Here is a 15,908-nt window from a genome sequence, read left to right as displayed (position 1 = left end):
TGTCATCATCCAGGCTCACAACATCCATCTCCTCAGAACTGGAATGCTGAGGAGCCTGCACCTCAGCACGAGCAGAAGAAACCGCAGAGTGTGCTTCTAACTCGTGCACTGAAGCGCCAGATCCAGCGGGTAAAGGCAGAGATAGGGGATCACCCGTCTCTAGCCCCACCGCCAGATCCATCTGCGATCCCCAGGACGCGAGCCTTCGCTGTGCCTCGGCAGCAGCGGGACCCGAGCCCTGAGGAACGCGAGCCGAAGCACCCTCCTTGAAGAGCGCTCAGCGGGATCGAAGCGTTTTTTTGGGGAGCTTCTCGCAATGCTCACAGCCAGCCCCCTCGAGGGCTGCCTAGGCATGCTCTGACCCCAAACACATAACACACAGATCATGTGTATCCCCACCCATGATGTAACGTGGGCAGGGAGTGACACACTGTGAATTGTTTACTCGCCATTTTTTTGAGAGACAAACACACATTAAAAAGACAAACAATATTTCACATGGACGGCTTTTGAAGACACAGAAGCTAACACTGTTTGGTCCAGGGATGCTTTATAGCTTCCTGGTCAATGACGTCACCCGCCTATGACGTATCGCCACACTATTGGACAGATTTCACGAGTGCTTCATGACGCAATCACGCAGAGGCGTTCCAGTAGCAGCTCGAGTTCCCTCGATAAGGGAACATAACGGTTCTTTATAAGGTCTTGATACTCCACTTAAAACATAGTTATATTATATTGAATATCTGTCAATAGATCCTCATAAATACTACACACTGCACCTTTAATGATATGCTAAAGCCCGCCAGCACATTGACGTGATTACAAGAAACGGTGACGTCAGAAACACCTGCCATTTCAAACCGCGTCTTTGGTTCATTGTAGTTTTAAAGTGTTGACATGAATTTTTACATGGTTTGTCTGTTATAAACACCAGATAAACAACATTAAAAACTTTATTTTCACCACAGGGGGGCTTTAAAATATCTGCTAACACTTTTTTTTCCGATTGATGACAGACATTCTACTGACTATTTGTAACTTAGCAAGTACAATTCTACTAACCTTAACCAACTTTAAACTATACTAATATATGAGTCAGCTTGCATGCAGTTGTAATAAAGTGTTAATAGAATGACTAAAGTGGACCATCGAAATAAAGTGTAAGATTTATATAGCCTGATTATATTGAATGAGGTACAAGGTTTAGGACTGTAAGCAACCCACTAAAACATACAAAACATACAACATCTACATACAAAACATACAAAACACTCATCTCAAGGATGTTAATTTATGACTTTATTGTTTAAATGATTTAATTGAGTTCATGTTTGCACTCTTGAAAACTGCCTAAAAGATTCTCAAACAGCATAGTATGACAAGGCTTACAAGAAAACCTCCATTTTCCAGTCTGATCTTGTCTCCTTGTGGTTTTGGGTGAGTTTCTCTGGAAGCGCTGAGTCCAGTGAGCGTTTTAACATGCAAAGCCACATTTGAGAGTGAGGTACCAGCTGCTCATTAGCATAAGGGTCTGAATGGGCAAAAGACCCCTGCTGGCATTCAGAGGTGCCAGCGTCACATACCTCCTGAAACTGGGATAGAACTGGAGGAGTCATACTTCCCGAAATATAAATCGTGAGAATGTCATGAGTAATGTCTTGTGTTGTCATGGTGGTCATCGGAGGGGTTTATCCCCATAGTTGAAAGCCTTTTTATGTGACATAATGCATGATTACATCATGTTTGTGTCTCATCTCTTCAAGTGATTCTTCAAATCACATTCTTCAAATCACATTTGTAATTCAAATGCAAAAATCTCATGACAAATGTTTACTTGCTGAACTCATTTATTTATGATATCAGATTTCTTTTTAATGAGATATGAGTTTATAGCTCTCAGATCTATGATTTTTGAAAGGAAATTCATTCATAAAATATATTCTGTTAATCCATCCATGTCTAAGTATTCTGGTATTGATGAAACCTGCTCATTTTGTGATTGTAGTACAACGAATACATTTTGAGTTTATTTTTAGCCCTTCAAATGCGACCCACCTTCTTCCTCAAAGTGGTTATCATTAATTATGAAAACCCAAAGCTGTTGTTGCTTGAATATGTTGTTAATTGTATTATCTTGTATGCAGCATTCTTCATTCACAAGCTAAATTGGCTTGTCTCCTTTATGCTTTCCTCTTTCTTGCTAAATGTAACTCTTTTATTTAATCAGGAAATAAATGTCATCCCTTAGACTTATAACTAACTAAAAAGTGCAATTGTTATGCATTATGTCAATTTATTCAAATATATGATTTAACCTTATTATACTTTTCTTCTTTTCTGTGTATATAATTTAATTTTTATGTATACAAATCCATGATATTTATGTTTTATGTGTTTTTTGTTGTTATGATTGTTCATTGTAAGATATATATTCATGCTTTGTTTTTTTATGGTCTTGTATGTATGTAGGTTATTTTTATAGCAATATATATATATATATATATATATATATATATATATATATATATATATATATATATATATATATATATATATATATATATATATATTGCCCCACCTTCCCGGTACAATTAATTTGCATATAGTTTTGTCCAATCAATATCAGTGAATAATTATTAATTCATTAAATTATTTCTGCGTATAGGGGTCAGTTTCAAATGGGTACTTTTTTTAAAACTAAACTATACATCAAATAAATGTATAAATAAAATATTTTTTTAATAATTAAATACATATTATTTTATAATTCAGTAATATATTAATTTCCTTTTAAACGTGCGTTATTTAAACGCTAAAGCTCTTTGGTCATTCTGTGTAATAGGCACATATGTCAAGGCGGAAATCCATAAATGGTCAAATGCATAAGTAGACAGACCCGCTTGTTCTAGAAGGCGGGACTTAATTAGTCTCTCTCGAATCACAACTGGAATCTGACTAGTTTTCTTGCGCTCTCACACAAATTCAGGAGGATTTATAAACCACTTGGGAGGAGGTCGGATACAGTATTTTATTTTTTGATCCTACCTGGTTAAAATAATTAAATTTGGTATTCATACTTTAGTTGGATTAGTATTGTCGCCTTGGGACAACATGGAAAGTAACATGAAATTTCGCATGCTTGTACTGATACTGGTTTCATTTTTCACAAAGGCTCACGCCTCAGGTGAGTCTCCTACCTGTGACAATGATTAATGGCGTGTTATTCAGCTATTTTATAACCATTGTTATCGTTTTATTTCAACTAATAACTACTTTAACTAACTGTGTTGTTCAAAACAATATTATTGATTCATTTGCTTTGTTTTTTTATAGACAACTTTCCAAAAGCACAGGGAGTATCCTGGACCTCCATCAATTTCAAATCGATGTTAACATGGAGTCCAAAACCAATTAATTATTCCTACACTGTTGAATTTTCAGAGTAAGTCTTTTTTTATTACTACAGTAGTCAACTATAATATTACGCTATAGCTATCAAAAATGTGCTAGACTTAGCAAAACCGGGTAAATTTAGTGTGCTACATCAAACGATACTGTCTGACTCTGAACATGAAAATGGTCTATATCTTTTAAGTTTAAAAGTTGTCTCCCTAAATTTAACATAAAAAGTGAAATTCACACATGTAGAGCTTTATGTAGCATATAATATTCTTTTTTTTAACACATAGTGGTTTTGCAGTTATCTAATATTGCTTAGATCATATTGATTCTGACCAATCAAGTCATTATTCATGGATTATCTCAAATCAATGGCCATCAACCGATAAAAGTGTATGGGCAATAAAAGATTTTCTTATGTATTACCATCTATTAAATATGATGACAAAATTAGTTCTGTCATTTATACTTAATTTTCTATCAGTGCTCATCAGTAATTTAATTAAAAGCGGGCAAAACAAATGCATTGGATTTAACTTTGCAGGTTGTAAGTTTGGAATCACTTTTTAAGGCAGTCACTCATCTTACAATTTCAATTTTAGATGCTATTTTCTTAATGTGTTACCCATAGAAACCATTATGAACTAAAAGCTCTCACAGGTGTAGATTTGGCAACTCTAGCATACTTCCACACCCATGACTTGTTACAGCAGGCACCAACCTGTCACTGAGTTCTAATGCAATTTATTATTTCCAAAAGTTGTATTTACGATCTAAATGTCTATGTAAATGATTGTAGATTGGGCCAGGACAAAAAACGGACGCCGCACTGTATAAAGATGATGGACACTGAATGTGACCTGACTGCAGAGTTAAATAACCTGAAGGGTTATTACAGCGCCGACGTCCTGTCTGAACCCATGCGGGGCGTCTCCTCGGATTTGGTTGAGTTCCCTCATGTCAGCTCGGCGAAATTCTCCCCTTATTATGACAGTCAGTATTCTTGACAACCAACTTTACACTCTGTTTAATGGCATAATTATGAAGCATTATAAAGTTCTTCTGCTTTGATTCTCTTTCAGCTCTCATTAGCAGACCAGATTTTAGAATTGAAGTAAGCAAAGACAAAAGGAAGATTACGCTGCACGTAACAGATGTCCCAACAGCTCTCTTCAATAATCTTAATAAGAGAATGAATATTCGGGATGTGTTTGGGGATGAACTGCTTTATAAGGTTACCTACTGGAAAGCCAAGAGCACAGGAAAGGTTAGTGTTGTCTGTAAACTGTATTATTTTTCATCGTTCTATCTTTTCTGAGCTCTTTCGCCACTTTGTAAATTGCGGTCCTGCGATCCTTATATCATGTGAATGAAATAATAAACATGTTTTAGCACCTTGCACTTATTAAATCATTAGATATTAAAAAAAGATCCATCCAGATTTTCTTCAGGTAGAGACTAAAAGCATAACCATATAAGTCGCACTGGTATATTTGTGGCAATAGACAACAAAATGGGTCAATATGGTTCAAAATTATCGATTTTTCTTTTATGCCAAAAATCATTAGGATGTTAAGTAAAGATTATGTTCCATGAAGACATTTAGTAAATTTCCTACCTTAAACATATAAAAAATTTATTATTACTAGTAATATGCATTACTAAGGACTTTATCTGGACACTTTAGAGGCAATTTTATTAATATTTAGATTTCTTTGCACCCTCAGATTCCAGATGTTCCAAAAAAACATATTAAAATATATAAAAAACATAAACATATTATCTATAATAATCCAAATTTAAAATATGAAAATTATTAAAATAATAATTTTACTTAACATGATATAATAGGTAATAGGGCACAATAGAGATGAGTTACAAAATGTTCTATAGTTATTACATATATATATATATATATATATATATATATATATATATATATATATATATATATATATATATACTATATAACTATAGGTTATAACAAATAATCTATACAACCATTTAAAAGTAATTTAAAAAGAAAAAATATATACTTTTATTCAGCAAGGATAAATTAAATTGATCAAAAGTAACAGTAGAGACATTTATAATGTTACAAAATATTTCTATTTGAAATAAATGTTTCTGTTCACCAAAGGATCCCGGGGGAAAATGATCACGGTTTCCAAAAAAACAAACAAAAAACACGAAGCAGCACAACTGTTTTTATTTAATAACTTGATAATAATATTAATACATGAAGGATCATGTGACACTGAAGACTGGAGGAATGGTGCTGATAATTTTTATTAATTAAAAAAAAATAAAATCAGTTTTACATCACAGAAAGATATTAATTTTAAGATATATTCAAACTAATTCAAATATGTCAAATAATAATAATATTTCAGTATTACTGTTTTACTTATATACATTTACTTGTTATCTTGGATATCAAATAAATGCAGGCTTGGTGACTTATTTCAAAAGCACTTAAAAATATATATTTTTAATTTGTTAACATTAAGTAACAATGATCTTATTAACTAACGCTGACACAGATAAATAAATACTGTTAATTGTTAATGCATTAAGTAATGGGACCTTATTACACTTTATTTGTAGGTGTCCACTGTAAAATAAAGTGTTACCTATATGATACATCATGCATATCATACATCATTTTATGTGTTGGTCTCTTCAGAGAGAGCACATCAGTAAAAGCAGCATCATTGAGCCTCCAAATTTGGACCGAGGAGTGAGTTACTGTTTTAACATTCAGGCCTACCTACGCTCCCGCGCTCAGGACAAACAACACGGGGAGCTCAGCCATACCCAGTGCTCTCCAGAAGAACCCCCATCTATCTTCGAAGGTAATGCTTTCACTCTTTTAACAACAAGGCTTGGTCTGTCAGGGATTTTTCAGCACAACAATCCCAGGAAAAGCAAACGTTAGGAATTTTGTCTGATAGGGAGTGAATCATTTTCCCAAAATAGACTCACTCCCCTGATCTGGACTCTCGCTGAAACGCATCCATTTATGAAGTGTCGGATAGCTGATATAGTATCATATCAGAGGATTATATGGACTCTATGAATGCGTTATTCACAGAGCCGAGGCATTTAATGCAACTCGTAATTGATAAGAAACGTGTCTATTGGGCGGATCGTGATAGTAACTCGCCAATAAGTCATATTATCAGCATCTAGGGACCAAAAGAGCTGCAAAATTCCTGTGGTGTCCAATCAAACTCATCACTGAATCAAGAGTTTGTGTGACCATAATGACGATGATGTAATGTTTTTGCAGAGTACAGCATGGGAGTCATCATAGGAGCCATTCTTATCATCGTTTTGGCAATAACAGCAATCATTATTGTCATTGTGGTGTGCTGCAGACGAAGACACAGAGAGAAAAACACAGGAAAAGAGGGATTACCATTGAAAGGCGTGTGAGGAGTACAGATGCCCTTTTTGGTACGTCTAAATTGGACTACCTTATGGATGGAGGATGGCGTCCCATTCCTCGATTTAAAAAAATAGTGTTTCTGTGAAACCCAAAAAATGTAGATATGTTAGACATATAATTTAGCAAGACAAGACCTTTATACTGTCTGGTGGTGGGCTCTCTAGGCTGGCACTGAAGTGTACTGTATACACTTTTTTATAAGCTCTACCTTATTTCGTCTACTTGCTAACCAATGGAAATACTGTATGCTTTTTGTATGCACTTGGGAGAATCAAAATCAGATAATATTTGAATATCTGAAATGAAACTAATTTATTTTTTTAAGCCAATACTTTAGACTTGTTTTTTGTGTTGTAATATTGAAATGGTGTTTTAATTTAAGTTTTATCACATTGCAACTGTGCATGGCTAACCATTAATCTAAAAAAATATTGTTAAATCTGGTGTATTGTTGCCATTTTGGTACACAAACTTTATTATTATACTTCATACATGTGAATCGAGTGGGAATGGTACAGATGTGGATTGAAAAATACACACACACACAAATAAATAAATATACAAGAGTGCACATGTGGACTAATCAGCATGCAGATCTTTGCCTTTATATTTTCTAACTTCAAAGTTGAACTTGTTATATTTTATGCTTTATATGTATATTCAGTTAGAAAGATCAAACTCAGATATAAAGATGTTTAACACTTAACAATTAGTTAAATAACTCAATGGCGCCCCCAATTGTAAGTTAGTAGTTACATTAAATGTGACTGAACTGTCAAATATTTACAAGTCCAAGATGTTTTACATTCAAAGAATATATTTATGAATATATATACAGACAAACCAAAAGGTGTTCAGACACCTTCAACATTTCCTCAAATTATTACAGTTTATTCACTATACACTATAGTAATTTATAGTAAATTAATTTACACTATAGTAATAAAATATGACAAGAACTCAAGAGTTAAACTGTGTCAGAACAAATTCATCTTGATAATGTTAGATAACTTTGATAGGAAGGTGTGTAATGGATTACAATCAACCAATCAGCTGTTATATTTAAGTACATAATTAGATAATACTAATTTAGGTCAGCCAATGACCAAGCAATGCTTCATTTTGTTCAGTCTGTGATGTAAAAGGTTACATTAGCAATAAAAGAAAAAACACTTCAGGTCAAATTGTCTGAAAACACTTCAGGTCAAATTGTCTGAATAATTTTGTTCCTTAATTTTTTATAAATGTTACTGGTAGTCGACTGTATAATTTTTTTTTTTTGATATCCTTACTTACATAAATGAACTATAGTGTCCTGCACCTACTAGTAACATTTTTTGGTTTGACTGTATATAAGAATTATTAATAATGATGTTGTATTTATTTTTGTGTTTTATTTATTATTTAAAATATATATGTGTATATATATATTATTGCTGTCAATCGATTAAAAAAATTAACTAATTGCAATTTTTTTCTGTAATTAAACACGATTAAAAATATCAGTTTTTCATATTTCATATTTGAAATATCTGTTGTAATGGCATCTTGTTATGAATGAAGGCCAGTAGTATCACGATACTAATGATACTGCTGCTGAAAACGTTTTTTAAACATCAGTGATAGACATTCAATATTACAGTATAATTGAAAGCTATATCAATTTCAACATTTATTATGCTTTAAAAATTTAAATGAACTTAAAACAATCTTCACATAAAGCCATTATAATAAATGTCATGTTTACCTGTGGCCTTGATATACACTGATCAGGCATAACATTATGAACTAATATTGTGTTGGTCCCCCTTTTGCTGCCAAAACAGCCCTGACTTATCAAGGCATGGACTACACTAAACCCCTGAAGGTGTGCTGTGGTATCTGGCACCAAGATTTTAGCAGCAGATCATTTAAGTCCTGTAAGTTGTGAGGTGGGGCCTCCATGGATCAGACTTGTTTGTTCAGCACATCCCACTGATGTTTGGTTGGATTGAGATCTGGGGAATTTGGAGGCCAAGTCAACACCTATGCATCAATTCAATGAGCCTTGGCCACCCATGACCCTGTCGCCGGTTCACCACTGTTCCTTCCTTGGACCACTTTTGATAGATACTGACCACTGCAGACCTTGAACACCCCACAAGAGCTGCAGTTTTGGAGATGTTCTGAACCAGTCGTCTATGCATCACAATTTGGCCCTTGTCAAACTCACTCAAATCCTTACGCTTTCCCAATTTTCCTGCTTCTTTCACATCAACTTTAAGGACAAAATGTTCACTTGCTGCCTAATATATCCCACCCACTAACGGGCAGTGATGAAGAGATGATCAGTGTTAGCCTATTCATTTCACCTGTCATAATGTTATGCCTGACTGGTGTATAATCATTATACATAGTTTTTTTAATTAGTTATCAACCACTTTACAGTCTAACATGCATAAATTAGAAAATCAATATAGATGAATACTTATTAAAGCAATCATTTTCTCTGTTATTTTTGTTCTTTGATTATTAGGCTGCTGGCACTTTAAGACCGCACATCTGTGCGTTGCTGCACATCTAATTTTCTCACAACTCTTTAAGTTAATTTAAGACATTATTTAACTTATTTAAGGCTTAATTTTAACATTACTAATATGTATTGTAATTAAAAGTCGTATTTGTTACAATTAGTTAATGCACCGTGAACTAACATGAACAAACTAATAAATACATTCGCAACTCATAAAACATGATTTTGCACATATTAGACTGTATTTTTGCAATAATCTCAGCAAATCAATTTATTATAAAGTATAAATGTTTTATTTAGTTCATTGCAAGGAATTTACTTAAAAACAGTTCAAACTAAATTACAACAGAATATACAACAGAAGTAGTGCAATTAGAAAAAAACTTTGCCAAAGGGACTGTTGTGTTTATTAAAAGCTACACATGACGTCAAAGTTGAAGTTTGCGCTTAGGGACGGATGTCTGGTACACACACTTCCCGTCTGGCTGGATGTAACTTATCAGCATCTCATTTGTATTGACCTCAAAGTACACGAATGCTCCTGTCGTCTGATTGACCATGTTGGAGAAAAGCTGCCAAGACGATGGGAAGCTGTTCTTGTGGTCAGTGGAAATTTCATCTGCAACTCCAGTTCCGCTGACAACATACGAACTTCCATCGTCTTCTCTGATAAACTGATGGGGGGAAAAAATCATTTTTACATCATATTTATAGTTCCATTGCTTAATGCTAATTGGTCAATACATTAACAGTCATAATGAAAGCACTTTAGCACCCATAGAAGCCACAATATGTCATTTTACGCAGCTAGATGTCACTTATTTAAAACAAAGGAGTAGCTTTTATTATGCCCAAGACGAGCGCTTTCCCTTTTTCCGCTCATGCGTATTTTTATCATATACGTTATACAAATATTTGGGATAATATAAGTACACAAGTCAACAAAATATATAACATTGTTCTAGTTTTTGGATATATTAATACAAAAAATCTTACATATTGTGCCTTTAATGCAATGTTTTATTAAAAAGTTGCTTGATTTTCTTTTACACGATAATGTGATGTTCAAGATACCGACCTGTAGACTGTGGTCATGACCACACAGATATAAGGAGACACTGTACTTCTTCAGGAGGGGCCTGAGTTTTGACACCAGGCACTTGGTCGGACCATGATGGCCAATGGACCAGACTGGATAATGACCGGCCACAATGACAAAATCTGACCTGAGGATTACAAACCAAAAGACGCATTTATTATAAAAGCACTTGATGAATATCAACTTCGTTTCACTTCTGATGTGGAAAACAGCTGCGAGTGTTTGCATGCTGATGACGCTTTTATTCTCAGTGGAATTTTTACTGTATTTCCCCCCCGCACATGTTTTATCAGTTTTATCTGGCTGCTAACAGTTTGCACATTAAACACAGTCCTCCCAGGCGCTTAACCTTTCTTCCTTTTTTAAGACCAGTTAACTTTGTGTTTTCCATTCATAAAACTGGGCAATAAAAATAGAAAAAGTGAACATGACTTGAAATATAGCAGCAAAATAGTCTGATGTATAAGCACTATTATTTAACCATGTAAAGCCTGATTTCTTTTTTTTCTTTTTTCTTTTTTTTTTTTAATATGGAACAGTGTATTGAACCTTTGGACAAAATATAAAACAAAATCTAAAAAAGGGTTGCATATGTGTTTTTATGTTTTGTATAACATACATCAGGCTTTTATGGGCCAATAGGACTAAAGTATGACATAGTGAGAGCAATATTAATACATTTTATTCAGAGGCCCAAACTGAGCAAAATATGTAGTATAGATGTTGTTCTTTATATGGCCAACAATTAAGAAGAAATTTTGATAGCTTGTAATGAAAATCGATGAGATTATCATATTAGTATAATACAGTTATGATGTTTATGATTTTTTTCTATATATATGTGTGTGTGTGTGTGTGTGTGTGTGTGTGTGTGTGTGTGTGTGTGTGTGCTTGTTTTTGTGACATATCAGGACAAAAATGTGTATAATAACATGTGTATGACACAGGTATTACAGAAAATGGTGACATATCAGGACATTACCCCATGTCCCCACTTTTCAAAATGCTTATAAATCACACAGGAGGAGTTTTTTTGAAAAAGTAAAAATGCAGAATGTTTCCTGTGATGGGTAGGTTTAGGGATAGGGGCAGTGTAAGGGGATAGACAATACGGTTTGTACAGTATAAAACCCATTACGCCTATGGAATGTCCCCACAATTCACAAAAACAAACATGTGTGTGTGTGTGTGTGTGTGTGTGTGTGTGCGTGCGTGCGTGCGTGCGCGCGCATAAAATGCATATAATATCAGTTGTCACTTTATATCTCTTAATAAGCCATGTCACACTGTAAGATATCAGTTGACATTAATGTCAGACTGCACGATAGTGAAGGCGCGCTAAAAACGGACGCGCGCAAGAAAACTCGTCAGAGTTTTATATCATCAATGAATTACGCGTTCGGTGACAGTGAGCCGCATTACATGTGGGACTGAAATGCTGGCTACAAAGAAATCTCTAGCTCTCATTTTGGTCATAGTTTGTCTTGAAAAACGGAGACATTTGACTGTCGTCGTTGGAGAAGTCACACTGCAGGATTGTGTGCCAAATCTTCTGACACTGCCAGAATTTCGTCTGAGGTAAAATCTGATCGCAGCGCTCATTAATCGGCTAACTAACATTAATCGGCTAACAACATGTCAAACTAACGACCAAAGACGTCCGATTTTAGCCTAGGATCAGAGGAATCTTTTAGGATTTGCTAAATTTGTCTCAGACGGCCAAATCGTGGGCAAAATAGCACTGAGTGCACCAGGCTTAAGATAATATTTAACTGCTTAATTTTATAATCAAAGCTCTGTATTTTTTTATTGTGGGTTTTTATTGTGTACAAATTAAGATTCATCACAAGCCTGTATATTTGATGCTCACGTTTTAGCTTGATCTTTCTCAAAAAAATTCACAAAAATAATGTATGGTTAATCAAGTAAACCTAGAGTAAGTAGCTTTAGTCCATAAATGTTTATTAATAAAAATATGACAGTTATTCTTATCTTTAGGTATAAAAATCATTTCATATTTCACAGCTAAAAGACACGTTTCATGATGTTTTACTAAAGTGCTAAAACACTTGGAAAAAATATAAACTGATCACTATCAGATGACAGAAAGCATATTGTGTACAACAGGTTTTTACATTTTGATAGTGTTGATAATTTCCGGTTCAAGGCAAATTTGATGCAATAGGCTTTATAGGGTTAAACATTTTTTTCTTTGTGTTTCACACAAAACACAACAGCATTAATGTTGACAATGACAGAATTAATTGTTGGGTGTTTAGGAGTTGGTCATATTTTTAGTAAGGAGTGTTTTCCATGTCCTATGTGGGATGTAGGAAAATGTGAGGGTGGATTTGAGGCGGTGAAATTAAAAGTGAGAGAGAACAAGTGAAGGAATGTGACAATGGAGGAGTGGAATGAGTACGACAGGTCAGGACCTTTAAAATATGCGCCTAAAATTCCTGTTACAGGACTAATATTTGCTCAGTAAGAAGCAAGACACATTGGATTTCAGTGTTGTTTGTTCATATATATATATATATATATATATATATATATATATATATATATATATATATATATATATATATTAGATATTAGGCAGCTTGTGCAAGTGTTTGCATTTGGGTGTTAACTAACTACTGTTGTACTAACATCTCACCTGGTATTTTGAAGTTTCTGCTTGATCCACTTCAGCTGTTGGTTGGCAGCAGCGTAGTCCTCCGGACCTACAGGGTAAAGCCCATCATAGGTGTTCCCACACAGAACCACTGTGTCGATCATCAGAACCGTGATGGACGTGTTGCTGCGAGGAACCTTGAAGTTCAGCTCATAATAGAGGTCGGGGTACATCCTGTCAGTCATTAACAGAACCCCTCTGTTATCATGAATGCTTATGTGTACATTCTTTAATGTACAGATGTTGACCTTTGACCTCTAACTCACCATCTTTCAGATCTGTTTGAGTAGGCAATCTGAGCTGACACGTTTCCACGGTGATCGTGATTTCCTGCCACCAGGTACCATGGCACGGCCATCAGCGCGGGATGAGAGAACACACTCTCATAGGTAGACTGAAGAATTTAATAGAGCTTCATTAGAACATAATTTAAAAATATATATAATATCTATTATGTACTGTATATATATATATATATATATATATATATATATATATATATATATATATATATATATATATATATATATATATTTTTTTTTTTTTTTTATAAATACTTTAAAACATGGTTTATTTATTTTGATGCAAAGCTGCATTTTCTAGCCTGGCTCTGCCCTCATACGTACTTACACTCAATTTTTATTTTCTGACCAGGCCAGACCAGGCTATGCATTTTCAGCATCATTACTACAGTCTTCAGTGTCAAATGATCATTCAGAAATCATATATATATTGTGCAAAAGTCTTAGGCATGTTATTATTTTCACCATACATTTTTTTTAAGCCAGTTATTTATAAACTGTATTGGCAAAAGTATTGGGACATCCCTCCAAATCACTGAACTCAGGTGTTCCAGTCTCTTCCATGGCCACATGTGTATAAAATCAAGCAGACATTTCTACAAACATTTGTGAAAGAATGGGTCGCTCTCAGGAGCTCAGTGAATTCATGCGTGTGGGGATGGCCCCTTCCTGTTCCAATATATATGTATAAAATAATACATAATGTTAATAAATGGCATTATGTAATAGAAAACATTTGAAATGATTTTAAACATTTAAATAATTAATAAATTGATAATATAAATTAAATAATTTTTATTTACAAAAGACAAGTACATTTTGCGATTTAAGTTATGTTTAATTTTTGTAAGAGATGTAAATGGTTTGTGCATATCGTATCATTCTGTACCATGGTAGAGAATATATCAAAGCACTATGGTATTACCATCTGGATCCTCACTGTACCATGGTACGTTTATTGTCTAAATTTGTTTAGGCTTCTAATAACAATTACTGTATTTACACTGATGTAAATATGGTGATGAGGAGGAATCCAGTTGTACTTGTGCTTACTTTTACTTCTGTCTTACTACAAATGCAACAAGTAAACCATATGAAATACAATAAAATAAAACAGCACGGTTCATTCATATGATCTCAATCAGCACATAATTCATCAAAGCACTGTAACATTACCATCTGGAAGCTCACTGTACCACTTTTTTGTAATCTTTTTATTTAATGTCAAATATTTTTAGGCTATATAATTACTTACAGTTATACAGTTACATCTATCTAAATATGGTGATGAGGAGCCATCTTGTTTTACTTTTGGTAAAACTGTCATTTCTATGCACAATTTGGAAATTAAGGCCAAAGCTTGACTGTGTTCTGTTTCTCTACCACTAGAGGGATGTATTTGTCTTTCACACAAACTATATCACATGTCCGGATGGTGTAAATGCAGTTCACTGAGCTAAAGTACCCTGGACATGGTCCCACCGTCTGCTCTTCAACCTGTCCGATCCTAGTTACATCAACACCAGACATCAAACAAATACGGACTGTTGTACATATCAACCTGAGGTAACCTTATATTTTACATGGTGGATGCCTTAAATGGCTTGAGGTTATTTCACAAGCACTGAAAGTCACCATGAAATCATCTCTACGCTTCTCTGATGTTGTGTTTACTGGCACAAAGGCCTACTGTCACATCATCGACCAATAGCTATCAATCAATTCCTGATGGACAAAATCAAATCCTGCCTTACATTTTCACTCAGAGATACGTCACAATAGGGAAGAACCTCTGTCTAATTGTGACTTTAAGAAAGAATTCTAGGAGAAGAAGCTTGGTGTTCACCTTAAAGCGAGTGTCATCCACATCTCTGACGCCACTGAAATAGAAGTGATCTCCAAGACTGAGGACAAAATCTAGACCTGAGCTCTCAGCAATTCTGCCCAGTTCAGTCGCTGTGTCATACTCATGTGTTGTGTAGTAGGGGTATAAAGGAAGTCCACCCCAATCTCCAATCCCAACAAACCTTAGAAAATCTGGAGAGAAATAAGACTTGTAGATGTAGACGTCATATCAATGCACATTCAACAGACCCATTTCATGCTCTAACACATGGGAAATTCTTACCGAACCAGTTTGTCTGCTCTATCACGTGGCCAGGTATGATTACACTTCCTGACATTTTTAAGTTTGTATTTATATATGAATAAAATACATCAGAGATACTCTACCTTGTTCAATGGCCTGACATGGTAGGCTGAATGTCTGAAGACAGGAGATAAGAAGGAAGGCCAACCATGCCATTGCATCCCTTTAAACGGCTGATCTGATCCTGGAAACGGTCACAGTGTAAAAGTGAAGTTACGAGTTTGAAAGTCACACACACTGACAAGCCACAAACAGCTTAACATTCTATTATCTGCACCTAAAAGGAAACAAGATGTGGTTTATGACAAGCTTCCTG

At 34.6% G+C, this 15,908-nt stretch overlaps 2 protein-coding genes across 2 annotated transcripts; one reads left to right on the top strand and one right to left on the bottom strand.

Annotated features, from left to right (window-relative positions):
- The first annotated feature begins 3,034 nt into the window (after positions 1-3,034).
- On the top strand, positions 3,035-8,355 carry f3a (coagulation factor IIIa). Its single transcript, XM_067434358.1, has 6 exons — positions 3,035-3,187; positions 3,337-3,445; positions 4,202-4,395; positions 4,485-4,669; positions 6,089-6,257; positions 6,695-8,355. Exons 1-6 carry the CDS (start codon positions 3,115-3,117, stop codon positions 6,838-6,840), a joined length of 876 nt encoding a protein of 291 aa, XP_067290459.1. The 5' UTR covers positions 3,035-3,114; the 3' UTR covers positions 6,841-8,355.
- Positions 8,356-9,305: 950 nt separating this feature from the next.
- Positions 9,306-15,900, bottom strand: acp5b (acid phosphatase 5b, tartrate resistant). The gene is made up of 6 exons (XM_067434357.1): positions 15,676-15,900; positions 15,290-15,480; positions 13,408-13,535; positions 13,124-13,315; positions 10,444-10,591; positions 9,306-10,039 (listed from the first exon to the last, which is right to left on the bottom strand). The coding sequence occupies exons 1-6, from the start codon at positions 15,746-15,748 to the stop codon at positions 9,794-9,796; spliced, it is 978 nt and encodes a 325-aa protein (XP_067290458.1). The 5' UTR covers positions 15,749-15,900; the 3' UTR covers positions 9,306-9,793.
- Positions 15,901-15,908: the final 8 nt, after the last annotated feature.

Source organism: Pseudorasbora parva, chromosome 24, assembly GCF_024679245.1.
Source record: "Pseudorasbora parva isolate DD20220531a chromosome 24, ASM2467924v1, whole genome shotgun sequence".
NCBI classification, from domain to species: domain Eukaryota; kingdom Metazoa; phylum Chordata; class Actinopteri; order Cypriniformes; family Gobionidae; genus Pseudorasbora; species Pseudorasbora parva.
Note: the sequence above shows the minus strand (reverse complement) of the source record. Positions and strands in the feature narration are given on the sequence as shown.

Coding starts and splice junctions, on each gene's coding strand:
- acp5b (XM_067434357.1), bottom strand. CDS start 15,748: ATGGCATGGTTGGCCTTCCTTCTTATCTCCTGTCTTCAGACATTCAGC. Junction 10,592..13,123: donor CAGAAACTTCAAAATACCAG/GTGAGATGTTAG, acceptor TGTAATCCTCAG/GTCAGATTTTGTCATTGTGG. Junction 10,040..10,443: donor GTCATGACCACAGTCTACAG/GTCGGTATCTTG, acceptor TCCCCCCATCAG/TTTATCAGAGAAGACGATGG.
- f3a (XM_067434358.1), top strand. CDS start 3,115: ATGGAAAGTAACATGAAATTTCGCATGCTTGTACTGATACTGGTTTCA. Junction 3,188..3,336: donor CACAAAGGCTCACGCCTCAG/GTGAGTCTCCTA, acceptor GTTTTTTTATAG/ACAACTTTCCAAAAGCACAG. Junction 6,258..6,694: donor ACCCCCATCTATCTTCGAAG/GTAATGCTTTCA, acceptor ATGTTTTTGCAG/AGTACAGCATGGGAGTCATC.